Here is a 25897-nt window from a genome sequence, read left to right on the forward strand (position 1 = left end):
AACACCAGACACTGAAAAATGTAGGCCGCCTCCTGCAGGTCTCCCACAGACTGGATATAAAAGAGTTCGTAGCTTCCAGGTCTGAAAAATGGTTTCTGCTCACTGATAACTCCACAGCAACACATTCATTTCATATTCAGCCCCAAACAACACCCAAGTGACATTATGTGAGGACATTTATAGGACTTCACCACAAACTGTTTATAAAAGAGTTCGTAGCTTCAGGTCTGTAAAATGGTTCTGATCCAGACGTGTCTTCAGCTGCAATACCAGCGAGTGCCACTAGAGGTCGGCTCCAAAAAGCCTCCGGCTCCATAGACTCCCATTCAACTTCTCTCATCAAATCCAAAGTGAATAAAATGTGTCCATCAGTTATCTCGGTGTTGTTAGCTAAAGTCACTCCTTCTTCTTAGTTTTCTGGAGGTCCATCTGAAAATAATCCCTCATTCATTAGAAAAGAAGATTCAAGAAGACCTGTTTTTGGGGGCGTGTCTGTTTGATTGACAGGCCTGTGGTGCAGTCAGGTTACAGCTATCGGTGGGCGGGACGTAGTATCGTTAGGTTTCCGATCAGATCGGTCAGATCCACCTCTGGCTCCTCCCCCAGCTCGTCCAAATATGGTCACTTCCTGCTCCAAACCGCTCCGAACTAGCAAAGATGGTGACGGACAGAATCTGAACTGGAGGATTCATAACGTTCACAAACCAACAATGACATCACTGACGGTTGATGACATCACTGATGGTTGATGGTTGGTTTCAATGCATATGGTGGTCATTGCTTATTGGTTAAAGGTTGCTCCAATAGTTTTCAAATGAACCCAGCAGGATAGAAACAGTCCTCTCTGGAGCAGAGCCTGACCCATATAGTCACACATTGCATTTGGATCGGGCAGTACCGGGCTACATCGGTGGGCTGATGGATCATCAGAATATTGTTGTTTTTGCCGGTCGTCTCCGTGTGCCTGTTGTTCAGGGTGCACGAGAGCGCTTTGCAGTGTTGTTCCCAAAGCTGGAATTCCAATTTTCTTTCCAGGATTTTCTGACATTAAATCAGAGACATGCATCCGTGTTCTCTGAAATGACCTGTGATTGGACCAAATCTCCATCACGTGCCAGAATTCAGCCAAGAGGAGGTGCAGCAGTGCCGTGCTCTCAGACTGCTTCAACTACAATATGCTGAAAGGTTGTTGTAGATTTTATTCCCAATGACACCCCAAAAAACTCACCGATCTGCCAAATGTGAGCACTGTCCGACTCTAATTTTAGCATTTAGCTCAAAGAGCTGCTGGTGTGACTGTGGTCTATTGATCTAGCTATAAACATATTTCTGTTCTTTGATGAACTAGACTATAAAATATATCATGAAAAATGCAAATCCCTATTTCCCAAGAAGAAAGTCCCAAACCTAACGGACATTAAATATACATTTGCAAAAAACTAACAAAAAAACACAACGTATTCTAACATTTGAGGTGCTGAAACCAGCTAATTTTTGCCAGTTTTGCTAAATACTTTAAAAAGTTGATCAATATTATATCAGACAAAACACAAAACCTGCCACAGCAGGCCTCAGCAGGGCCCAGTCAGGGAGGGACCAGCCCAGCTGGGTCAGCCAAGGTCCCTGCTGGTACAAGCAGCAGGTCAATCCGGTGTGGTTGTGCCAAAACTAAAGCCTGCAGCGGTTCAGCCTCGGTGTTATGGCAGCAGTTCGCTGTGACTAAGCTCTGGTCTCAGGGGGTTAAATGTGGTAACGGCCCAGTGCCTTTGAAACGCTGCCAGTGTCGAGCCACGACCAGCAGGGGGCCGGTTCCAGCTGCACTCTGCTACTTTCACCCTGAAACTAAATGCTTCACTAGTGTTACTAGACCGGGCCGGACGTCTCCCAACAATCATGTCAGATCAGGGTTGGAGGCCACAAAGTCCTGAGTTGGACCATTTTCAAATATCAGTGTGTGCAGACGGTTGGAGAGAAAAACCCTCAGGACACTTTAATGACTTCCAGCTCCTAATCTCCCCGTGGCACACACACACACACACACACACACACACACACACACACACACACACACACACACACACACACACACACACACACACACACACACACACACACACACACACACACACACACACACACACACACACACACACACACACACACACATTTCTCATCTGATATTTTAACACTGGTTGTCTGTGGCTGCCTGGATTGATGGAATGAGTCTGACTGTTGTCTCTCCGGACCTCTCCGGACCCTCCAGACCTCTCATGAAACGTGCTATCTACGTTGCACATAAAATGTTTTACTATTATATAGTATTTATATCTGTGTCAGATGGATACACTTGAAGGTGGAGCAAAAGCCCCGTCTGCTTCCCCATCGTCTCCTCAGGAATTCTGGGTCTTCATGTGTTTGCAGTCCTGACAACAGTTTGTAGTCGTGATGATGACGAGGCTGACATCACCTCCACACACCTGACTGGTGTTCAAACTCTGTATGATTGATGGGTTTTCAGTTTTGGACATAGACCTGGTCCATTTCACCGTCAGAAACGTCCTTCAAGACACGGTTAGTTTAAAATCAAACAAAGATCTGCAGCTGCAGGCTGCGATGAGATCAGCATAAGAACACTAGAGATGTGATGATGACAGACAGCTGCTAGAGATGGGACTGGTTTCTCCAGCGTCAGACACTAATGCAGCTCAGGTCTTCATCTGAGCTGAAAGACTGAGATGCATTGATCCATAAACTTTTCATGTGCGCTGCTCATTAATAAATCTCTTCACCGTCTTCTTTCCATTCTCATCTCGTTGATGGTTTCATGCGTGCGAGTCTCCGTCCAGGTCTGAGAGCCACAGAGCGCTGGGTCGATATCATGAGATTAGCCTGGCCTCGCACCGACGTGGAGGAAAAGGTCCAGAGCTCTGCCCCCGGACCTGGAGCTCCACACATCCCTCCACTAACTCATCTTATTAATGTTACACTGCACAAACTGACAACTTATTGATCCCAATATCCATTTCTCACCAGGGATCAGAGCAGCTGCAAAGCCACTTAAAAGTCATTGATTGTGGCTTCAGGAGTCGGACCTGAAGAGCCTCATTTACAGCAGGCCGACCCGACCGTCACAGAGAGCAGAGTTCGGAGGTCGGAGGGGGAGGGCAGAGGTCCGGGGGGACAGCAGAGGTCCAGGGGGAGAGCAGAGCTCTCTTTACATTTAGGATTTAACATAACTGGCCAGCTGCACTTTCTTTCAAAATCTTAAAAGTGACTTTAGTAATAACCGTAGTTTGGATTTATAGAATTATAAATAGGGTTATAGAATAATAATGCTGATGACATGTTTTCCATATCTTTAGTACCCACACAGCGCCGCCCGTCGCTCACAGTGAACACAGGCTGGGAACTCGGCTCGTATTAACATTAGCGCAGCTCTGCAGGATGGACCAATCAGAGGCCAGCGTCTGTGCTTCACGCTGTGATCTTTGGTGGACACGGCAGGTCGCTGCAGCGGCGGCAGAGTGTTTGGAGCTGATTGGTTGAAATGAACCGGAGGTCGACGCCCAGTAGGATGGAACCACTGCAACCGACAGACCATAATCACATGGCTCACACCCGGCAACAGCTTTAGTCCTCAGCGACCAGCCTGACAACCAGAGCCGTTGGACACGTCGGGCTCAGTTCTTCTTCTGGACAACACATCGTGGTCCGTCTTCATGTGAATCCGTTCCTGGAAGCTTGGTGGTTTGAACCGATAGAAGCGGTGGCGTCGGGGAGATGTGATCGAGTGATGCTGCTCAGGAGGATCTTCTTTATCCAGATGTTCCTTCACTCAGTGAAACAACACGGCTGCTCCCAGCAGGCCGAGCTGCCTTCATCATCCTCAACGCACAAAACAGCCCACTCGGCTTCCAAACTATTTCTCTGCCGAGCGGCTCGTTGTGGTGGAATCAGGAGGGGGGTGTTGGTTTGGGAGGGTGGGGAGATATTTGGTTGGAGCTGGGTGAAAATTCAAGACAGCAGAGAGCATTTCCACATGTGGCTTCATCATACAGCGGTTTAGTCGGTGGTTGGATGCCAGATGTCTTATGCAATGCTACACAGGATTCAGAAGGGAGGAGGGAGCGACCACAGAATGAGGCCTTGAATTTATTCACAAGACTAAACTTTCAGATGGAAAAAGTTCAATAAGTAGAGTCACAACACGGTGAATGAAACTGGAAGGAAGAACGAAGAGAAGATGAAGACGCCGTCTCCTTCCACCACCGAGGCGGACTGTCGTTGCCCTGGAAACGTCCAGAACGAAAACCGTCATGTGACCACCCGAGTGTCCTCCTTCCTTTCAGCAACTGATGTAGAGAAACAGGACTGGGTAGCACATGAACGTCTTCAGAACAAATACCGAGTCAGAAGTATTTCTATAGTTATTAAAAACACAACTGTGATGTCGTTTCACAACACAAGAACTCTGTCTAAAGGTTGTTCAGCAGCTTGGTCAGAGCACTCGTCATGTTTTATATGACATGAGCCCAAAGAGCCTATTTTGGATCATTGTTTTGGTTCTCCAGTCCTGAAGCTGTTCTCCATCAGCACTGAGACCACGACCCGACTGACCCACTGCCAGCTCAGAGCTATGATCCAGCTCTGTTAGATCTCATCACGTCTCTCACGTCTGTCAAACTCCTGATGTAGAAGCAGAGTGAGCACCGGGCCAGGGGCCAACGTCCTCTCTGGGTCCAGCTGGGAGGAGATCCTCCAGCGCAGGAAGGACCGGGGCAAATAAACAATAACAAAGCCTGCACATTAATCATCTGCAGATGTACACGGCATAAATGTGACAAAACGGACGTCAGCACAAACACGCTGTCAGCGAAGTAGGCAGGTCTGCTGCTGGAGAGCAGGAAGCAGTAGACACGGATATTTACTGGATCCACAGAATGTAAACAGGACCGCAGGCACATCGGAGGACCTTAGCATGCACAGCATGCTGATAACAGCGTGACGATCTGGTACGCCAGCAGCACTCTGACATATGGCAGCCGTGATAGAGGACGGCAAACACAGTGTGAAGAGACACTTTAAAGGAGCAGCACAACCTTTCACTGCTCAGCTCTGATTCTAGGAGCCTCCAACACAATGGAGCTACTGATTAGCTGGTGGTGGTGGTGGTGATGGTAGTGGTGGTGGTGATGATGGTGGCGATGATGGTGGTGATGATGGTGGCGATGGTATATATATATATATATATATCTGATATATCTGATATATATATATATGTATCTGATATATATATATCATGATATATATATGTATATATATCATACATTATATGATATACATATATATTATATGATATATATATAAATATTTATATGACGGCATTGTGATGCTGCTCGTTGGGTTGGTGTCCAGCGTTCGGGTGGTTTGAGGGAATCCAGCAGGAGGAATGTGATCTCACAGGAAAGAATGAACTTTGTACAATCCATCATGTTGACAGGAGATTATGACTCGTATGGAAACCATCGGGAGTGTAAGATGTGAGAGGAGGGAGAGGGTTGGTTGGAAAAAGGAGCGTGACCACAAACAGAGATGGAAACTACAGCTGTGTCTCCTCCTCAGCTCTTTCTCTAACTATAGAAGTCAAAGCTCACAATGTTCATCTACTTATTACCGTCTACTGATTAGTATCAACAGGAGTAAACATTTCTCAGTGTGTTTGTTGTCTCCTGAAGATGTTTACCAGCTGTTGGTTTTCTCTGAAACATCATGGGATGGTTGTTTCTGGTTAAAGCTGGATTGGGGAACACTGAACGTCCTCACTCAGGAGGTTCTCACTCCAGAGTCGATGGTTGAATGGTTGAAGGAGATTTCCTCTGAAACTGGAGTAAAAACGATGAGTTTGGAACCTGTCCAGAAGGATCAGAAGGATCTAGGACTGTAAGTGCGTGACTATCCGTGGTGTTATGGTACGGGTGCTCGGAGTGACAAAAAAGGACCAAAAGACTATGCTGTATATATATCATATATACAGTGGTGTAAAAAAGTGTTTGCCCCCCCCTTCCTGATTTCCAATTTTTTTCCATGTCTGTCACACTTAAATGTTCCAGATCATCAAACAAATTTAAATATTAGTCAAAGATAACACAAGTAAACACAAAATGCAGTTTTTAAATGAAGGTTTTTATTATTAAGGGAGAAAAACAATCCAAACCCACATGGCCCTGTGTGGAAAAGTGTTTCCCCCTCCTGTTAAAACATAACTTAACTGTGGTTTATCACACCTGAGTTCAATTTCTCGAGCCACACCCAGGCCTGATTACTGCCACACCTGTTCTCAATCAAGAAATCACTTCAATAGGACCTGCCTGACAAAGTGAAGTAGACCAGAAGATCCTCAGAAGATAGACATCATGCTGAGATCCAAAGACATTCAGGAACAAATGAGAAAGAAAGTAATTGAGATCTATCAGTCTGGAAAAGGTTCTAAAGCCATTTCTAAAGCTTTGGGACTCCAGAGAACCACAGTGAGAACCATTATCCACAAATGGAGAAAACACGGAACAGTGGTGAACCTTCCCAGGAGCGGCCGGCCGACCAAAATTACCCCGAGAGAGCAGAGACGACTCATCCGAGGTCACAAAAGACCCCACGACAACATCCAAAGAACTGCAGGCCTCACTTGCCTCAGTTCAGGTCAGTGTTCATGACTCCACCAGAAGAAAGAGACTCGGCAGAAATGGCTGCATGGCAGAGCTCCAAGACTAAAACCACCGCTGAGCAAAAACAACATTAAGGCTCGTCTCATTTTTGCCAGAAAACATCTTGATGATCCCCGAGACTTTTGGGAAAATACTCTGTGGACTGACGAGACCAAAGTTGAACTTTTTGGAAGGTGTGTGTCCCGTTACAGCTGGTGTAAAAGTAACACCACATTTCAGAAGAAGAACCTCATACCAACAGTAAAATATGGTGGTGGTAGTGTGATGGTCTGGGGCTGTTTTGCTGCTTCAGGACCTGGAAGACTTGCTGTGAAAAATGGAACCATGAATTCTACCGTCTACCAAAACATCCTGAAGGAGAACGTCCGGCCGTCTGTTCGTGACCTCAAGCTGAAGCCAACTTGGGTTCTGCAGCAGGACAATGATCCAAAACACACCAGCAAGTCCACCTCTGAATGGATGAAGAGAAACAAAATGAAGACTTTGGAGTGGCCTAGTCAAAGTCCTGACCTGAATCTATTGAGATGCTGTGGCATGACCTTAAAAAGGAGGTTGGTGCTGGAAAACCCTCCAATGTGGCTGAATTACAACAACTCTGTAAAGATGAGTGGGCCAACATTCCTCCACAGCTGGAAAAGACTCATTGCAAGTTATCACAAATGCTTGATTGCAGTTGTTGCTGGTGAGGGTGGTCCAACCAGTTATTAGGTTTAGGGGGAAACACTTTTTCACACAGGGCCATGTGGGTTTGGATTGTTTTTCTCCCTTAATAATTAAAACCTTCATTTAAAAACTGCATTTTGTGTTTACTTGTGTTATCTTTGACTAATATTTAAATTTGTTTGATGATCTGAAACATTTAAGTGACAAACATTTTTATGTATATGTACATGCATATATATATATATATATACATACATACACATATATGTATATGTGTTCTCACCCTCAGACAGTGACACCACACACACACACACTGCTGATGAGCTCTGCCTGCAGCTTCCAGTGACAGACACTGATGCAGCTTTAACAAGAGCTCAGACCTGTTCATTAGGGCAACTACTGTTTTCTCTGCCATAGTGTGTGTGTGTGTGTGTGTGTCACCCTCTTTCATCGTCTTACTGCAGTCACGGCTTGACACATGTTTCATACTGAGGTGTCAAATACAAGATCATTTTACACTGTTCAGACTTGCCAGCAGGTTTTGGACCTGGACAGCAGCATCACTGAGGTTCAACACTCACTGCTCAGCGTCAGCAGTCCAGTTCAAGCTGAAGGTACTGGAGAGGGTTGATGTCAGGAAAACATGTCTTTACCAACCATCAGTGATGTCATCGTTGGTTTGTGAACATTATGAATCCTCCAGTTCAGATTCTGTCCGTCACCATCTTGGTAGTTTGGAGCAGGAAGTGACCATATTTGGACGAGCTGGGGGAGGAGCCAGAGGTGGATCTGACCGATCTGATCGGAAACCTGACGATACTACGTCCCGCCCACCGATAGCTGTAACCTGACTGTACCACAGACCTGTCAATCAAACAGACACGCCCCCAAAAACAGGTCTTCTTGAATCTTCTTTTCTAATTAGAAATAAATCTACAGCTAGCATAACACCAATCAATCTCCCACCTGAGGAGCGCTGCGTCTCAGCAGCATCGCCACGCTAAAGAGAGGCGGCGGTCTGTTTCTGACGGCAGCTGCTCGGAGACTGCAGCGAGCTGAACAGCCGGGCAGGAAGTCAGTCGGAGAAAATAAAATCCCAGTCAATTTCCATAATAAAACACCCATGAGCAGACATCAGCGAATACCTCCGCGGTCTTTCAGTTAGAAAATAGAAATGCGTTCTCCTCCTACTGCAGACAATCAACAGGAAGATTCATGTTCTTAATGACTAAAACTGTTTTAACTGTGTCGTCAGGCTGCAGCACAAAGAAGGAAATGATGACAATAAACACACAACGGACAAATAATGAGCCATTTAACAACAATAGAAGCACAGAAATGAAGGAAACATGATCAAAGCAGGAAGTAAAATAAAACACGTCTGACGTGGGAGATGAAGCTGGGCCGAGGACCAACTGTGTTCAGTGGAACATGCAGGTGAGACGTTTTATCCCAAAACATGCCACCTCATCATATTGGATCTCCACCAGCTTCAAGGTCAACCTGAAGGTTAAATACCAGCTTTAAGATCAGACTCGGAAAAAGACTCCAGGACGGTTTCAGACTACAAGGACTACACCTTTAATTCCTCACAGGAATGCAAGCTGCAGCCTCTCAAAAACAACCCTCCCGGCGCTGGTCACCTCCTCCCTGGTGGTCCTGATGATTTACAGGCATTCATCTAATCAGAACTTCTTTGTGTTCGCGCCTCTTTCACCTCGACGCGTCGACCTCCGCAGCCCCAGAGATATAAAGAAAAGCAGCGCTGCTGAGCATGTCACCTGATAGCTCCGCTTCAGGAAAAGAATACGAGGAGGGTGGACGTCTGGAGACATCTCTGCTCCGGCACCGAGTTCACGTAACGTTCAGAGCAGGTCGGACCTTAACCGTTCAGTCTCTGAATCTACCTGCTGTTCTTACAACAAGATGCTGGAGACCACAACACAACAAACACACCACACAACCAACACACAACACAACCAACACACTACACAACCAACACACCACACAACCAACACACCACACAACCAACACACCACACAACCAACACCACAAAACAACCAATAACACAACCAACACACCACACAACCAACACACCACACAACCAACACCACAAAACAACCCACACAACACAACCAACACACCACACAACCAATAACACAACCAACACACAACACACCACACAACCAACACACAACACAACCAACACCACAAAACAACCAATAACACAACCAACACACCACACAACCAACCAACACACCACACAACCAACACACCACACAACACAACCAACACACCACACAACCAACACACCACACAACCAACACACAACACAACAAACACACCACACAACCAACACGCTACACAACCAACACACTACACAACCAACACACCACACAACCAACACACCACGCAACCAACACACAACACAACCAACACACAACACAACCAACACACAACCAACACCACAAAACAACCAATAACACAACCAACACACCACACAACCAACACCACAAAACAACCAATAACACAACCAATACACCACACAACCAACGCACCACACCACACAACCAACACCACAAAACAACCCACACAACACAACCAACACACCACACAACCAATAACACAACCAACACACAACACAACCAACACACCACACAACCAACACACAACACAACCAACACCACAAAACAACCAATAACACAACCAACACACCACACCACACAACCAACACACCACACCACACCACACAACCAACACACCACACAACCAACACACAACACAACCAACACCACAAAACAACCAATAACACAACCAACACAACACACAACCAACACCACAAAACAACCAATAACACAACCAACACACGACACCACACAACCAACACACGACACAACCAACACACCACACAACCAACACCACAAAACAACCAAAAAAAAACCAACACACCACACAACCAACACCACAAAACAACCAATAACACAACCAACACACCACACCACACAACCAACACCACAAAACAACCAACACACAACACAACCAACACACCACACAACCAACACACTACACAACCAATAACACAACCAACACACCACACAACCAATAACACAACCAACCAGAATTTGTCTTAATGTGTAAAAGTTAAAATAACATCATGAAGTCAAACCTCAGTAAAACTATTCACCTGAAACCTTCCTCCAGTAAACTGAGACTTCTATTAGAGCAAACAGTCAACGGTTGGAGTGATTAAAGAGTAAATGAAGTGAGTACTCACTCTCCTGGTGTTGTCCAGGACTTTGGGGTCGGGCCGACCGTAGTTGGGGGGGTTGGCGTGCGGGTCGTAGCCCAGCCTGGAGAGCATGGGAGCGATGACGGCCATGTCCCTCACCACGTCGGCCGGGATCTTCCCCACCCACTTGGACAAGGCCTCCACGTTGACGGGCTTGATGACCTGGTCTGTGGACCGCTCCACCCTGACGACACACAAACATGGTTCAGCAGGGAAGAACAAAGTCACTTCTTCTTGGTTGGTAGAATATACAGCGATAAATATTCAGGATTTAACTGCAAGTGGGTCCATTTAGCTCAGCGTAGAAGCATCCTTTCTTCATTATAAACCTTTAACTTTTGGTGTTTTCAGACCGCAAGAACTATTTCTCAGTTCTGAGATCGGTGGGAGGAAATTCCCTTTTTTCTGTGTCCTCACCGGGGAAACCTAGAACCTTTTAAGTTCCTGTCACTCTGTTTTGTGGGACTTTTTTATCTCCTCCCTCTGCCTGGGTCCTCTCCCCATTACCATAGCAACTGTGGTGACACACAGGAACATAAGACAACCGCCGGATTTAAAATAGTGTAAACAGGAAGCTAACAGTAAGTTACAAAGTTTTAAATGGAGATACACAAAATCCAGGATTTCTGAAGCCGATACACATCAGAGGAAATACAGCGTGACTTCTGTTCAGAGAGAAATAAAGAAGCTGCTCCGTTGACGTGCTGCTGCAGAGCTGTGATGCTGTTTGAAGCACCGCAGGTTGTTCTGCATGTTCATGTAAAGTGTGATCGTCTGACTTCAGGCGCAACACCTTCCTGAAAATGTTTCACAATAAAAGCCTTTATATTGTAATACAGTAACTGACAACGTAAATGAGAGCAGATCATAACAAGCTTCAAGTGAATCAGTTAATACTAATACTAATATTGCTTCCTGTATGCTGCTGTAGCGAAAAAAATTCCCCTCGGGGATTAATAAAGTAACTACCTAACCTAACCTAACCTAACCTAACCTAACCTAATATATCTTAAAAGTAATTATGATAAATCTAAACTGACAAACAGAAAACGTTCTCAGAACCTGTTTAGTTCTGGAGGAAACTCTCTGAGGGGAAGTTCCTCTGAAGAAAGTCCTGACAACTGTTTGGTCTGAAAACATCTACTCGGCAGAAGGTTTGAATCTTGGTAACATTTGAGTGAACGAATCAAACAGATCCGTTGGAGGCAGGTGACAAGCATGTGACCCTGTTTGGTGACCAGAGCTCTCTGTATCACTTGTTAACCAGTGTGGGATCTTCATTAGCATCCTTAGCTCAGCTGGTCCCGGTCCATCCCTCAGTTCTGTTCCCACGGAAGCATCTGATTGGCTGTAATTGGATCAGGAAAGGGTATTAAAGATGGCCCCCGCCCTCGCTCCCTCTGCGGGTCCCCGTTAAAACGTCGGCATGCATCACGTTTCATATGATTCACCATCACTGGAGAGTTTAATGTAATTCCTCTGAGCTCAAACATTCACGTCCAGTTCTGAAGTCCAGAACCACTGACCTGATGCAGGAACTGAAAGCTTCACGCTAGGAAATCTTTTCTGGAAAACATGAACCAATACAACCAGACATCATCAGACTTCAGAGGGATTTAAGCCTCTTCATAGTGAAATTAAAAGCTCTTTTTTTTTCTCCATCCACCGTGATGTTGGACCCAGTAAATTATTCATTGTTTGAAATGAAATATTCACCCAGTGAGCGGCTCTGAGCTGTCGCTTTAGTTCAGCACCGCTGACGAGCCGGAGACGAAGATGTCACATTCATTTTTCTACAATATTCACCCGAACAAACCAGCTGATAGATTGCTGCTGCACCGGAGAGTTCAACATCTGACACACATCCAGAAGCGAGAGCAGCTCGGAGCTGCATCACCGCCACCGTGAACACGAGCTGCTGCTCAACAACAGGTCGAAAGAAAAGCTGCTGAACACATCACAGCTTTAAAACAAACACAAGTTGCAGGTATACAGAAAATAAGTACAGAAAACTCTCTGTTTACAAGAAACAGAACAAACGTCAGTGTTTCTGTTTTTATATTTGACCTCCATGATGCCAAGTTCTTTAAAGGTATAAAATGTCTTGTAACACAATTATTTATTTTTGTGATTTGTTATACTGAAATTATTTTGTTGTAACTCTGGACAGGAAAGAGGCATCAGGAACAAAAAGAAGATTCAAACGAGCGCTTATCGATTGATCTGCTGATTATTTTCTTCTTTTGTCGTTTTGTATGCAACATGTCAGATAATAGTAAAACAGCCCGTCACAGAGACACTAGAAGAGGAAGGTGGGCAGAGAAAGAAAACCTCAAAAGATTCAGGTTAGAGAATTTAATATCAATGAATAAATACAGGAATAAATAAATAGTGAAACAGTTAAGTGATGGTTTTGTCAGTCAGTTCCGATCCTATTTTTCCACGGCGAGATTCAACTAAATGAAACCAGAACTGTAACTGTGAAACATCATGGAGAGGAAGCAGCACACAGCTTTTACTAAACACATCAGCGTGGTGTTCATTCATCCCGGCACATCTTACACACTTTTTTTTAAACTATCCAGGCAAATATTGTGAAACATGCTGAAAAACTGCAGCGGTTTCTGGAGGAGTTTCATACCGATGAGCTGACGACAGAATCTCCTGCTTCCAGACACACGAAACACAGAAACACAGCAAACAGAGTTGTGAGTGAATGAGGGCAGCCGCTGGCTTTGAATCCTAAAACATGACAATAACAAAAAGACACACCGGAGCTCCGTTCAGTACAGAAATAACGGCGAGTGAGTGTGAGTCCACTGTGATGCTCCCGGGCAGCTTGGATGAAGAACATGTCATTGCTGCTGAAATAAAAGCCTCTGAAACCAAAAAGCCACTTCTTTCCATCCCCCGGCTGCTGCTGGTGTTTTTAGTTCGCTCTCCGTCTGCAGTCCCGCCTCTCCATCCCTTCACTTCCTGTCCAACTCCACGCTTCAACGCAGCAATTCACTTCCCTCTAATGCATTTACTTTGCAATTGAATCTTTACACTGTACGGGTATAGTCTCCTGCATGATTAATAGAGTGAGCTGGTTTTGTCATCTCAGGAGGATGGTGCAGATGATTTCTGAGAGACGGGCCGCAATCCAAACATCCACTCTACAACAAATGGGCCGGGAATCACTTTAGCTAACTCCACCAGGACCCAGGAGGCTGCCGGGTGACCACGTGGAACATAAACTGATAAAGACAGAGCGGGACCTGCAGAATGACCTTCACCGGCTCATTACACACAGCCAACCTTCCTGATAAAAAAAAATAAAAATGAACTGAAGGTCTCCACAAAACACAGCAACAAACAGGCTGCAACATCCAGAGGAACACAGGAAGTGACCCGGGTCACAGGTGAGACCGGTCCGGTCCAAGAACTCCAGAAACTTAGCAGCCTGGACACAGATTGGATCAGAAATCAAATCTAAACCGTTCAGACACACCTGAGCGTTCTGAAATCACCTGGAGTAGCCGCATTATTCACGGAGGTGGGTTCAACATGAGGATCAGGGGCCCTTTAGTGGTCCCTAGAGCCCCAAAGCTGAGGGTCAAAAGGTAATTAAAGGGATAAGGCAGCAAATGTACATTTCTTTTAAACACTAACATTATAATTTGTAGAATCTCCCTCCTTGAGAATTTAAAATTAATTATTCTGCAGCGATAGTATGTGACTAGATTATGAATTAGGAGTGCGTGTTCAGGAGTGCGTGTTCAGGAGTACGTGTTCAAGAGTGTGTGTTCAGGAGTGCGTGTTCAGGAGTGCGTGTTCAAGAGTGCGTGTTCAAGAGTGCGTGTTCAGGAGTGCGCGTTCAGGAGTGCGTGGGCAGGAGTGCGTGTTCAGGAGTGCGCGTTCAGGAGTGCGCGTTCAGGAGTGCGCGTTCAGGAGTGCGTGTTCAGGAGTGTGTGGGCAGGAGTGCGTGTTCAGGAGTGCGTGTTCAGGAGTGTGTGGGCAGGAGTGCGTGGGCAGGAGTGCGTGTTCAGGAGTGTGTGGGCAGGAGTGCGTGTTCAGGAGTGCGTGGGCAGGAGGCCAAAGGCCAGGAACAGACATGAGGAGCAGGATGGAGGCGGTGGACCATTCAAAGGTTTAAACTGATGCCAACGTTAAATCATTTGCACTCACACTGATGAAGGAATGACGCACACCTCCTCTTGGTTTTAACTGAGATGTGACAAAAAACCTTTTGGCCGTCACATGACCACTTGCCTTCAGGCTGATGCTCCTAATGGCCTCCAGCTCGTCAATTATTCATCGCCGAACCTCCTCTACCCAAGGTGGTGTTCTGTATCACCGCCGGCTGATAGCAGAGAATCGTAGAAAGACATCAAGATTGCATCGGGGATGGAGGGTTGGGGAGGAGGGACGGAGCGGCTCCCTGTTCTGGGAGAAGTAATGGAGCGAGACTCTCAGCTGGGCCGGGCCTCCACTAAGTCAAGGCCAGGTAATTGATGTTAATGCTGAGGCGAGGTCCCGCTCCGGGGCCCGGCTGCCCACCGATACAGATTCTCATGGAGATAGAGACCCGACAGGGGAGAGGAGGAGTGCTGGCGGTTGCAGGTGTCATGGGGGTTGACTTTAATGCACTGTGGCCAAAGTACTTGAGAGGAGGCGGGGCGACATGTTCCTGATGGTAAAAGGTAGCTGCGCTGCCCTGAAGGCTGCTCGTGGCTGCAGCCTCCTTCTGCAGCAAATTGGATCAGCAGCCATTTGGAGACGAGGTAAGACACCGGACCAACACACATGTGGAGTACGCTAAATAAAAACCAGTGCTGGACACACACAGAGGAAAAAGCTCACAACTACATGATGACACGCTCACACTGTGGAGAAACGTCCAACACGAGCTGCAGCTCAGATTAGAGACGTTTTACAACCTACACGCTGCGATTTCAACATCAGTTTCTCTTATTTCAATTTGAACACATTTACTACATAAAATACAAACGTCATATCAATAACCGTTTAATGAGCGTTAACTGTCCCTCCTATTGCAATCACAATAAATAATGCAACTACAAGCGAACTCTCCGCTACATGCCGGGAGCTTCACGCAATCTTTTAAAATTCCCACGATTTGTCCACAAAAAACATCGTCATCCGAATCTGTGCTGAAAGTATTAACGACATGAAGTAAACCTTTTCAAACAAAACTGACTTTATTAATAAAACTAACTCCTCATTTCCAACCAGAAAGTCTCTGCTCCTGTTTTCATCTCCAAATAAAACTCTGTTCACCAGAGGATTTCTTTGGAAATCACTGCTGTGTCAGAAACCTGTCTGAGTTTGTCCCTGACCGTTTCCTTCCTCAGCCAACAGGAAAGCAGCGTCTCGAAGCAGATCCGAAGCAGAGCCCGTTAAGAGAGCTTCAGGGCTCTGCTTCGGGTCCCCGTTCATTCATATTTGATGGAATCAGTTTGTGGAGGTGACGTGAGCACCAGACCTCCACAGATCTGCGTCTGGATCCCAAACAGCTCGGTCTTCCTGTTTCAGCCTCATGTTTTTAAGTCTCGTAGCATCTAAAGAAAAGAAGTCCCTGTTTCACCAACACAGGACGACCGAATGCTATTTTCCAGCGTCTGGAAGCTGATAGTGAACGTGTTGACAGACAGACGAGGGCACCGCGGCCTCTCTGAGAACCTCAAGGGTCCTCGCCATTAAGTGGTGGCGGTGGAGCGGTGCGGCTGAAGAGCACTCCAGCGTCTCCGCGGTGCCTCAGCTCAAACCACAACATGCTTGAAAGCATCTCAACATGTTTTGCAGCGTTAAACTGAGGATTCGTGACGTTTATTGTGCTTCATGTTTGATTTATTCTTAAAGACTCAACCTAAATCTAAAAGTCAAACTGCTCTGTGACAAAGCAGCTGGTTTTATTCTCACACATTCTTAACTTACTGTCAGAATCTGACTTTTAGTTTATATGGATTTTTATATTTTTAAGATGTCACATCACAATTAGAGTAACGAGCTGTTAAGATAGGCTGAGAAATGTCAATGTGTCATTTGCAAAGATAATCTGTTGTTTAAACCTTTCGCACAATGAAGCAGTCATTACAAATCAACCTTCTTATCAAAGATGAAAACGACCACGAGGATTCTGTCTGCTTTTGGTGAACAAAACATTCATGTGAATTGTGCTCACATGAATCAGTCCCTCCACGATTTCATGGAGTTTTTTTGCGATTATTGCGATCAAAAATGTTTGATTTTGAGGCCGATTTTCTCAGAAATGTTGATGTAATTTGTGGAGAAAATTTCAGAATTTAGAAAAAAATTGCAACTGTGATTTAATTTTTTTTTTTTTATCACTAACTGATAAATGAATAAATTTGTAATCACTTCCTGTGATAATAATCATGCTGCACATCATATTTTAGATCAATTTTTTTTAATGTATTTAGTGAACCATGGAAATAAAAGTTCCTAAAAAGCTGCTTCCAGAACAGACACTCACTTTATTAATTAAGTCAGTTTTGTTTGAAAAGATTTACTTTATGTCATTAATACTTTCAGCACAGATTCTGATGATGTTTTTTGTGGAAAAATCGTGGGAATGTTTTTTTATTTAAAGCTTCTAGACATATAGTGGAGTTTGCTTGAATTTGTGTTGATTATTGTGATTTCCTAGAAGGACCAATAAACTCTAAGTAAGCTGACCACTTCCTCTCAGCCCTGCGGCACATATCACCATCATTATGACTGTAAAACAATATTTCTCAAGCACACTTGCATTAAAAGTCGTTTTATAGTTCTCATCAAACCTATGAAGTCATGATCGGAACAAGCTGTGACTGTTCAATCATCCCGTGGATCTTCATGAAAGAAGCAGACATGAAGACTGAACTGATCTCAGAGTGATGAAAAGTGATGACATGATAAACATAAAGGAGCTGAGCGCTCAGTCGGACACACGTCTCTTTAAATCCAGCGCTTTTTTCCTCCATCTGTGGGAGCTGTGGATTTGGCTCGAGTTTCCTCATCTCCTTCTTTCCACATGACCTCATCTGCAAACACTAAAGTAGGGGACAGCAGCTTTTTCCAGGTCAAAGGTCAATAAACCTTGAGAGGTCAGCACTTGGCTGCTCTGTCATTTCATGCACGGCTGTTTGAAATGGTCACGTGTCTGAATGTGCCTCAGCCTTGTTTCCTGGGTAACTGGTGTCATTCGCTATGACATCACTGCAGGAGGACATGAAGAACACGACGTTCTCATGTCCTCCGTCCATGTCGGTCAGCAACTGTTGAAGGCAAGGAGTATTTCTCCACTGTTGTTCTGTTTAAAGGGCTCAACTATTTGGCGAGCAACTGAATGACTCTGGAGAACGGAGGTCGGACTGACTGCAGCGCTACGTCAGCAGTGCGTTGAGCTAAACGTTCCCCTCCAATAAAAACACCCTCTGATGACTGTGGACATTTCCTGTTTCATATTTTTTACATGAATACTTCCAATCATGGCCACATATGAAGAGAAGCATTTTGAAAGAGGCTGTTTGAAATTAAGTCTAATAAACTTAACAGATGAATAAAGCAAATAAATAATAACAAAGTGTTTGAAGACAGGAAACAAGTGCAGGATTTATTCCACAGCCTGTTGGAGCACAAATTGTGATTTATTAGCAAACTATTTCTCAGATTAATGCTCCACAAAATGTCAGAAAATAGTGAAAAATATCCACCATATTCCTTGTTACATCATTTAATATATTGTTTTGTTCAAGTCCCCCAGATATTCAGTTTACAGTTGTACAAAACAGCTCAATGATCCGTGTGCATCCTTTAAAAAGCTACTTTTCTCCGTCAAAATAGTAATTTTTCTGGCGATCAGCTGATTGATTACTTTACTAATGATTGCAGCTTTACTTGCATCCAACCAAAAGTTTTAGTTCAATCATAAGCTTTAAACAAACTGTTTTCTGAATGGATAGTTTTCTAAAATTAATTATTGTTATATTACTTTACAGCATGGATAACCTGCGTGTGGCTGAACTCCATCTCTGACCTTTACTCTACTTCATCCTCCCTGTTCTTCTGGTTTTTATCACTGATAAAAGTGGAGAAGGACATACTAGAAATCTTTGGAATCTGGAAAGAAACCTCCCCTCACTGTTCACTGCAGAGGAAGTTCATGAAGCACAGAGAGAGTTCTCCATGGATGCAAAGCTTTTTAATAAAAACCATGAGTGTTTTCATATGCAGACAATAACAAAACGTGGTGTGGAGGTCTCCGGAGGATATGGAGTGTGTTCTGGTGCTACGTGGCAGGAAGGGGTTGGTGGGGGGAAGGAGGGGGGCAGACTGAGGCGAGGAATGGGGTTTTACCTCTTAAGCGTTTCCTCGACAACTTCCAGAGACACAACGTCCCAAGTCAGTGAAACCAAAACGAGCCTGCCACCGGGCCGAGCCGGCTCACAGTAACACCAGTGCAGATGTCATTTCATGTGCTTTGAGTCACTAATGAGTCGGTTCCTGACGGTGAAGCAGCTGCAGGCTGTAAAGTATAATGATGGAAAGCCTGGAGACTTTGTAAAAACATGGAGGGATGTTTAGAGGCGCTGCACGCTTCGGTCAGAGGCCTGCAGGAAGTGAGATTATCCCGACAGCGATACCTCGCTCCCACCTGACGCACCGCTCACCCACATGTCAGGTTAACAGCCCATCCAGACTCCCTCTATCCCTCCAGGCAGAGTAGTCAGCAGCGAAGAAGACGCGGGCATGTCCGAGCTCATTCCTATCGCACCGGGAATGTGATGTACGACGGACCCGGATCACCGTGTGGAGCTCGTCGGCCTGGCAACAACCCACCACGTCTTTATCCACGATAACCTCAGCACAGAGCTACTTAATGAAATGAAACCACGTTTATGGATAGATGTGTTTATGCACTCCAAACGGGTTAAAATATTAAAGAACCTCTGAGGGGAAAAAAAAGGAACTGGAAATGAGTCATAGCATGACGCAGAGATGGAAGATGATTCAGTGAATCCTCACCGGCCGCTTCACAGCACCGGAGGCATCTGAAGGGGCCAAGAGCTCCGTCTCAATGTACAGATAAATGACCCCTGACCCCCACTTTACAAAGAGGTGTACTCAACCCTAACACAACCAACAAGACACAACAAGTCGACAGAGGGAGCCGAGGGAGAGGACATCTATCCCTGAGAGGCCTGCGCTGTAATTACTCTGGAAAATGAAAGAGTTGAGTCTGGCTGTAACGACGAGGACAAACCCCCTCCAGACCTACAAACTACAAACAGAGACAGCAGCCACAGGGACGTTTCACTCCACGCTTCCTCCATCACAGTAGTAACTGTTTCTGCAGTAACACGTAAAAGTTCAACGACCACTGACTACACGGATTCCCTCTGATCCTCCGGTACCAATCTGCACCCAAACTGGAAAGCAGAGAAACGGATTGTATTGTTGTTGTTTATCTCCCACCTGGTCCTTATTCAGAGTTTCTAACTGAATTCTGACTTTTGATCAGATTTAGTGCTGAGTTCAGATAAAGTGATGATAGTGGGAGACTTTAACATTCATGTTGACGTGGACAACGACAGCCTCAGTTCTACTTTCAGCTCATTATTAGATTCTATTGGCTTTTATCAGGATGTAAATAAACCCCGTCACCGTGGTAACCACACCCTCCATCTGGTTCTGTCGGATGGGATGGAAACTGAAAATGTAATAGTATTTCCTCCAAACCCTGTTTTGTCGAACCACTTCTTATTAACATCTGAAGTTCCAATAATGGACTACACAGCATGTGGGAATAAATCCCACTACAGTAGATGTCTGTCAGATGATGCCGTGGCCAAGTTTAAGGAAGCAGTTACATGCTTATCCTCTTCGATGCCACGTGTTAAAGCAGTGGAAGACATCTACGTTGATCTTAGTCCCACACAAGTGGATCATCTGGTAGAAAACACTGCAGTATCTCTGCTACAACTCTAGATGATGTCGCCCCTCTGAAGAAGAGAGTCATGAACCAGAGGAAGTTGTCTCCATGGTACAACTCAGAACTACGCTCTGCTAGGCAGCGACTAGAAAGATGGAAAGGAAATGGAGTTCCACTAATTTAGAAGAATTTCACCTGCCTGGAAGGAGAGTCTAATATTAAATAAGAAAGCTCTTTATATTATTCATCATTAATAGAGGACAACAAGAACAACCCCAGGTTTCTTTTCATCACTGTAGCAGGCTGACAAAGAGTCCCAGTTCTGTTGAGTCCTCTATTCTTTCAGCTCTCAGCAGTAATAACTTCATTAACTTCTTTACTAATAAAATTCTTACCATCAGGGAGAGAATCGGGCCGACCCTTCCTGACACCATCACTGATGTGTTGCTAAGCAACAGCAGCCCTGAAAGCAACTGTAGGACCAGATGTAAACTTGGAACATTTCTCTCCTGTTGAGCTCTCTGAGTTAACTAGAATTATTTCTTCATCTGGATCCTCTAGCTGTCTGTTAGAGCTCATCCCAACTAAACTTTTTAAAGGAAGTCTTCCCTTTAATTAATACGTCCATATTAGATCAGATCAACCTATCTATTGTAACCGGCTATGTACCGCAGGCTTTTAAAATGGCTGTAATTAAACCTTTACTTAAAAAGACGACTCTTGATCAGCTGTTTTAGGAAACTACAGACCAATTTACAACCTGATGTTTATTTCTAAAATCCTTAAAAAAGTTGTTTCAAATCAACTTTGTGATCATTTCCAAAGGAATGATCTGTTTGAAGATTTTCAGTCTTTAGAGTTCATCATAGCACAGAAACAGCTCTGGTAAAAGTTACTAATGACCTTTTATTAGCCTCAGATAATGGACTCGTCTCTGTACTTGTTCTTCTGGACCTCAGTGCTGCTTTTGATACGATTGATCATACGATCTTATTACAGAGATTAGAAGACGTTACGAGGATTAAAGGAACTGCATTAGACTGGTTCAAATCCTACTTATCAGATAGATTCCAGTTTGTCCATGTCAACAATGAGTCTTCCAGACAAACAAGAGTTAGTTATGGAGTTCCACAAGGCTCAGTGTTGGGCCCAATACTTTTTACTTTGTAGATGCTTCCATTAGGAGATGTCATCAGGAAGCACTGCATCAACTTTCATTGTTATGCAGAGGACACTCAGCTATATCTTTCTATAAAACCAGATGAAACTAATCAGTTAGTAAAACTTGAAGCCTGTCTAAAAGACATAAAGGCCTGGATGACCAAAAACTTCCTGCTTCTAAATTCAGACAAAACAGAAGTTCTTGTACTTGGTCCTAAACACCTCAGAAACTCTTTCTGTAATCACTTAGTTACTCTAGATGACGTTGTCTTGGCCTCCAGCAAAACTGTGAGGAACCTTGGAGTCATCTTTGATGAGGATTTGTCCTTTAGACACCGTATAAAGCAAATCTCCAGAACTGCCTTCTTTCATCAACGTAATATTAATAAAATCAGGAAAATCCTTCCTCAGCGTGACGCAGAAAAACTCATTCATGCGTTTGTTACTTCTAGACTAGATCATTGTAATTCCTTGTTGTTAGGATGTCCAAATTACTCATTAAAAACCTGCAGCTGATCCAAAATGCTGCAGCAAGAGTACTGATGGGATTTAACAAGAGAGATCATATTTCTCCAGTTTTAGCTTCTCTTCACTGGCTTCCTGTGAAATCAAGAATAGAATTTAAAATTCTCTTGATGACTTACAAAGCCCTACATGACCAGGCTCCATCATATCTTAGAGATCTTATAGAACCATATAATCCTAGCAGAGCACTTCTCTCTCAGTACGCTGGTCTACTTGTGGTTCCTAGAGTTTCCAGAAGTAGAATGGGAGGCGGAGCTTCAGTTTTCAGGCTCCTCCCCTGTGGAACCAGCTCCCAGTTTGTGTTGGAGGGGCAGAAACCCTCTCTAGCTTTAAGATTAGACTCAAAACGTTCCTTCTTGATGAAGCCTATAGTTAGGGCTGGCTCAGGTAGACCTGAACCAACCCTTAGTTATGCTGTTATAGGCCGAGGCTGCTGGAGGACCTCGTTACATGCTGAGCTTCTTTTCTTTCCTCCTACTCTTTAACTGACTCATACCTCACCATCTTCTTCTCTCCCATAGTTTCTTCTTATTATCTGTTGTCTCCATTCAGTTCCTTCACTCGTGTAGTTTCTGTTCTTTCTTTTCCAGATGTCCCGTCATGGAGCTGCATGTCTCTGCTCTGTGATTGTCGTCTCCACCAACAGTTCTTCTCTTCTGTCTCTATGCTGTCCTTTTCTCTCTCTGCTCTCCTCTCACTCCAACCGGTCGAGGCAGATGGCCACCCACCTCTGATCCTGGTTCTGTTAACAGATGCTCCGCCCACCTCTGAGCCTGGTTCTGTTAACAGATGCTCCGCCCACCTCTGATCCTGGATCTGTTAACAGATGCTCCGCCCACCTCTGAGCCTGGTTCTGTTAACAGATGCTCCGCCCACCTCTGAGTCTGGATCTGTTAACAGATGCTCCGCCCACCTCTGATCCTGGTTCTGTTAACGTGTTAAGTGCCATGAAATAACCTGTGTTGTGATTTGGCGCTATATAAATAAAGTTGAATTGAATTGAATTGAATTGAATTGAATTGAATTGAATTGAATTGAATTGAATTGAATTGAATTGAATTGAATCGAATCTCAGCCTGGCCTCTTTTCAGAGTAAAAGCACAGAACAAACTGTCGGAGGTTGAAGATGGTTTGGGAAAAAGGAAATCAAAATGTCGTAGGAGCACTTACTTGGAGAGGGACACTCCTCCGGCTTTTCCGATGAGCTCCTCGTGGTGGAGGACGGCGTCATTCCAAGGAATGTCCAGGAATTTCAGCAGCGTCCTCATCCATTTCTCCGGATGGAGGACCAACTGTTCGTAGTGCACAGGTAAGCATTTGTCTGCAGCGTCCAGGCACTGAGTGTACATTGTTTCTATGGCGCGGTTCCACTTGGTCAGGCAGTCCCGGTAGCTGCCCAGGTCGAAGCCGGCGATGGTCACCTTCCGTGAGATCATGGAGTGGACCGAAGCCCGGCCGTCGCGGATCATGAGCACAAACTTGGCACGGGGGAAGATCTTGGCCAGGTAGGAGAGCGACTTCAGTGCAAAAGGGTCCTTGTTGCAGAGAAAGTTGGCGGGCTCGCCGTGTTTGACGATGATTTCCAGCAGGAAGGCCTGCATGGCGGCATCCAGCACCTCGTCGGTCACCCCGGCCTCGTCCAGGCGCATCTTCTCCCGGCCCGAGCGGCTCCACATCTGCTTCATGGCCAGGATACGCGGGATCACGCGGGTCTCTTCGCCACAGCGCACCTCCGGGTGGGCGTCCAGCATGGCACGCATCAACGTGGTCCCGCTGCGGGGCACTCCACCGATGAACACCAGCGGCATGTCTTTGTTGTAAACGAAAGGCGTGCTGAGGTTCTGGCCCGTCCGTAAGGTGGTCCGCATGCTGCCCCCCAGCGCCGACAGAGGCAGGACTCCACCTGGCTGGCTGCGCTCCTCGATGCGGTGGTGGCACTCCATGGCGTGGCGGCCCAGGTAGAAGACGGTGACCGAGCTGATGACCAAGCAGGCCACCAGCAGGTTCTGTTTCAGCTTGCCGATCATGTTGTAGCCCGCAGACAGCAGAGGACAGAATCACCACAGGGGGCAATTTAGGGGGAGGGATGGGAAAGAGGAGTTGAAGGGTAATTAAGGTTCCCACCCTTTAAGGTTGTTTGCTGGGAACCGGGCATGGATGGAGCTCCCTGGTGCACAGCAGGCGGCGGGTCCCCAGCTCCATGAGGCCTGGATGGAGGCACAACAACAGAAACACAGTTAGATCTGGTCACATACCGGCGTACCTTTAATCAAGCATAGCTAACAAACCTCGCAACAAGGAGCAGTTTGTGTCCCAGATTTTAAAGAAACCACATGACCAGCATCAGACGCCGAGGCACTTCACTGTCGGCATATCACAGCATCTCAGAGAGGATCTAGAGAAGACGAGTGTCAGGAAGCGTGATCACCCCGTTCTACGACAGGCCTTCTGATCGCAGGCCAACATCCTTCTGCACTTTAGAGCTTTGAATCAGCAAACAGCTCCAAACGGCATTATGACAGTGAAGATGGCAGCAGAAGGTCTAAATGAGTCTCTCACCTGTTTTACAGAGCGTTAGCACAGAGAATAGATAAATGACTGAGACTCACTGCTGACAACAGACTGAGGATGTAGAACAACCGATCTTTGCAATAAACCACAGAGAGCTGCGTTTCTTATCCTGCTAGACACGACTCTGGCTTTGATTCTCTGGTAGCGGACACATTATCTGTGACACTGAGCCTTCAGACGCTAATCCTGTATAGGCTCCCACACCTCCCACACCTCCCACACCGCAGTGGGCTGAGTGCAGCTGATTGGTTGGAGGGTTTTCTGTGTGCTGGAGAGAGCAGGAAGCCAGAGCAGGTCGCCGAGGCCTCACTTCAAACCATGTTCAGGCCTTTTGGTATTTAAAATTGATAAAAATGTTGGAAAAAATACATATACAAGTAGCTCCGCCCCAGAGATCTGATTGGTCAACTGAACATTATGAACAAATCATTATGACATCACATCCTGCTCATCACTACAAATATCCCTCCACCTCCTCAATGGGAAAATAGAATTAGAACAGAGTTTCATATAATATGTAATATAATGTAGTTTCTACTTGTTATATTTCTATTAAATGACCCATTTGGTGAAGTCGGGTCTCTTTTGGTCCTTTTTGGTCACTCTGAGCACCCGTACCGTAACACCACGGATAGTCACGCACTTACAGTCCTAGTGGAGGCTAGCTGGACCGGTTTGGTTTGAACACATGACACGGAGCTAAAATGTTAAAAACACATGAGAACATGGATATCTTTGTTCATCAGATATCTTTGTTCATTGGATATCTTTGTTTATCAGATATCTTTATTCATTGGATATCTTTGTTCACCAGATATCTTTGTTCCAACCAGACTGAGCTAGCTGAGCAGTTTAGTGTTTCTATGTTCTGTATTTATTCAGTTGGAGACTTGAAATCCTCTCTGTTGCTAGGTGGTTGCTAAGGGTCCGACTACTTCACAATGGTCACTACAGCAGGTGTTTCATTAACTGGTGTCCAGCTTCTGCACAATGGGAACATAAAACCTGGGATGTTGTCTCACCACC

At 45.3% G+C, this 25897-nt stretch overlaps 1 protein-coding gene across 2 annotated transcripts in view; it reads right to left on the minus strand.

Moving 5' to 3' along the window:
• Window positions 1-25897, minus strand: part of tpst1 (tyrosylprotein sulfotransferase 1) — a 44961-nt gene that overhangs the window by 6570 nt on the left and 12494 nt on the right. For both annotated transcript variants that reach the window (XM_069724939.1, XM_069724938.1), the window contains exons 2-3: window positions 23471-24507; window positions 10660-10858 (exon numbers count right to left, since the gene is read on the minus strand). In XM_069724939.1, coding sequence (XP_069581040.1) covers window positions 10660-10858; window positions 23471-24327 — 1056 coding nt within the window. In that variant the 5' untranslated portion in view covers window positions 24328-24507. The remainder of the gene's footprint in view (window positions 1-10659; window positions 10859-23470; window positions 24508-25897) is intronic.

Source organism: Brachyistius frenatus, unplaced genomic scaffold (genome assembly GCF_029030835.1).
Source record: "Brachyistius frenatus isolate BFR_SWC_R1_liver_20210118 unplaced genomic scaffold, ASM2903083v1 Contig_402, whole genome shotgun sequence".
NCBI classification, from domain to species: Eukaryota; Metazoa; Chordata; class Actinopteri; family Embiotocidae; genus Brachyistius; species Brachyistius frenatus.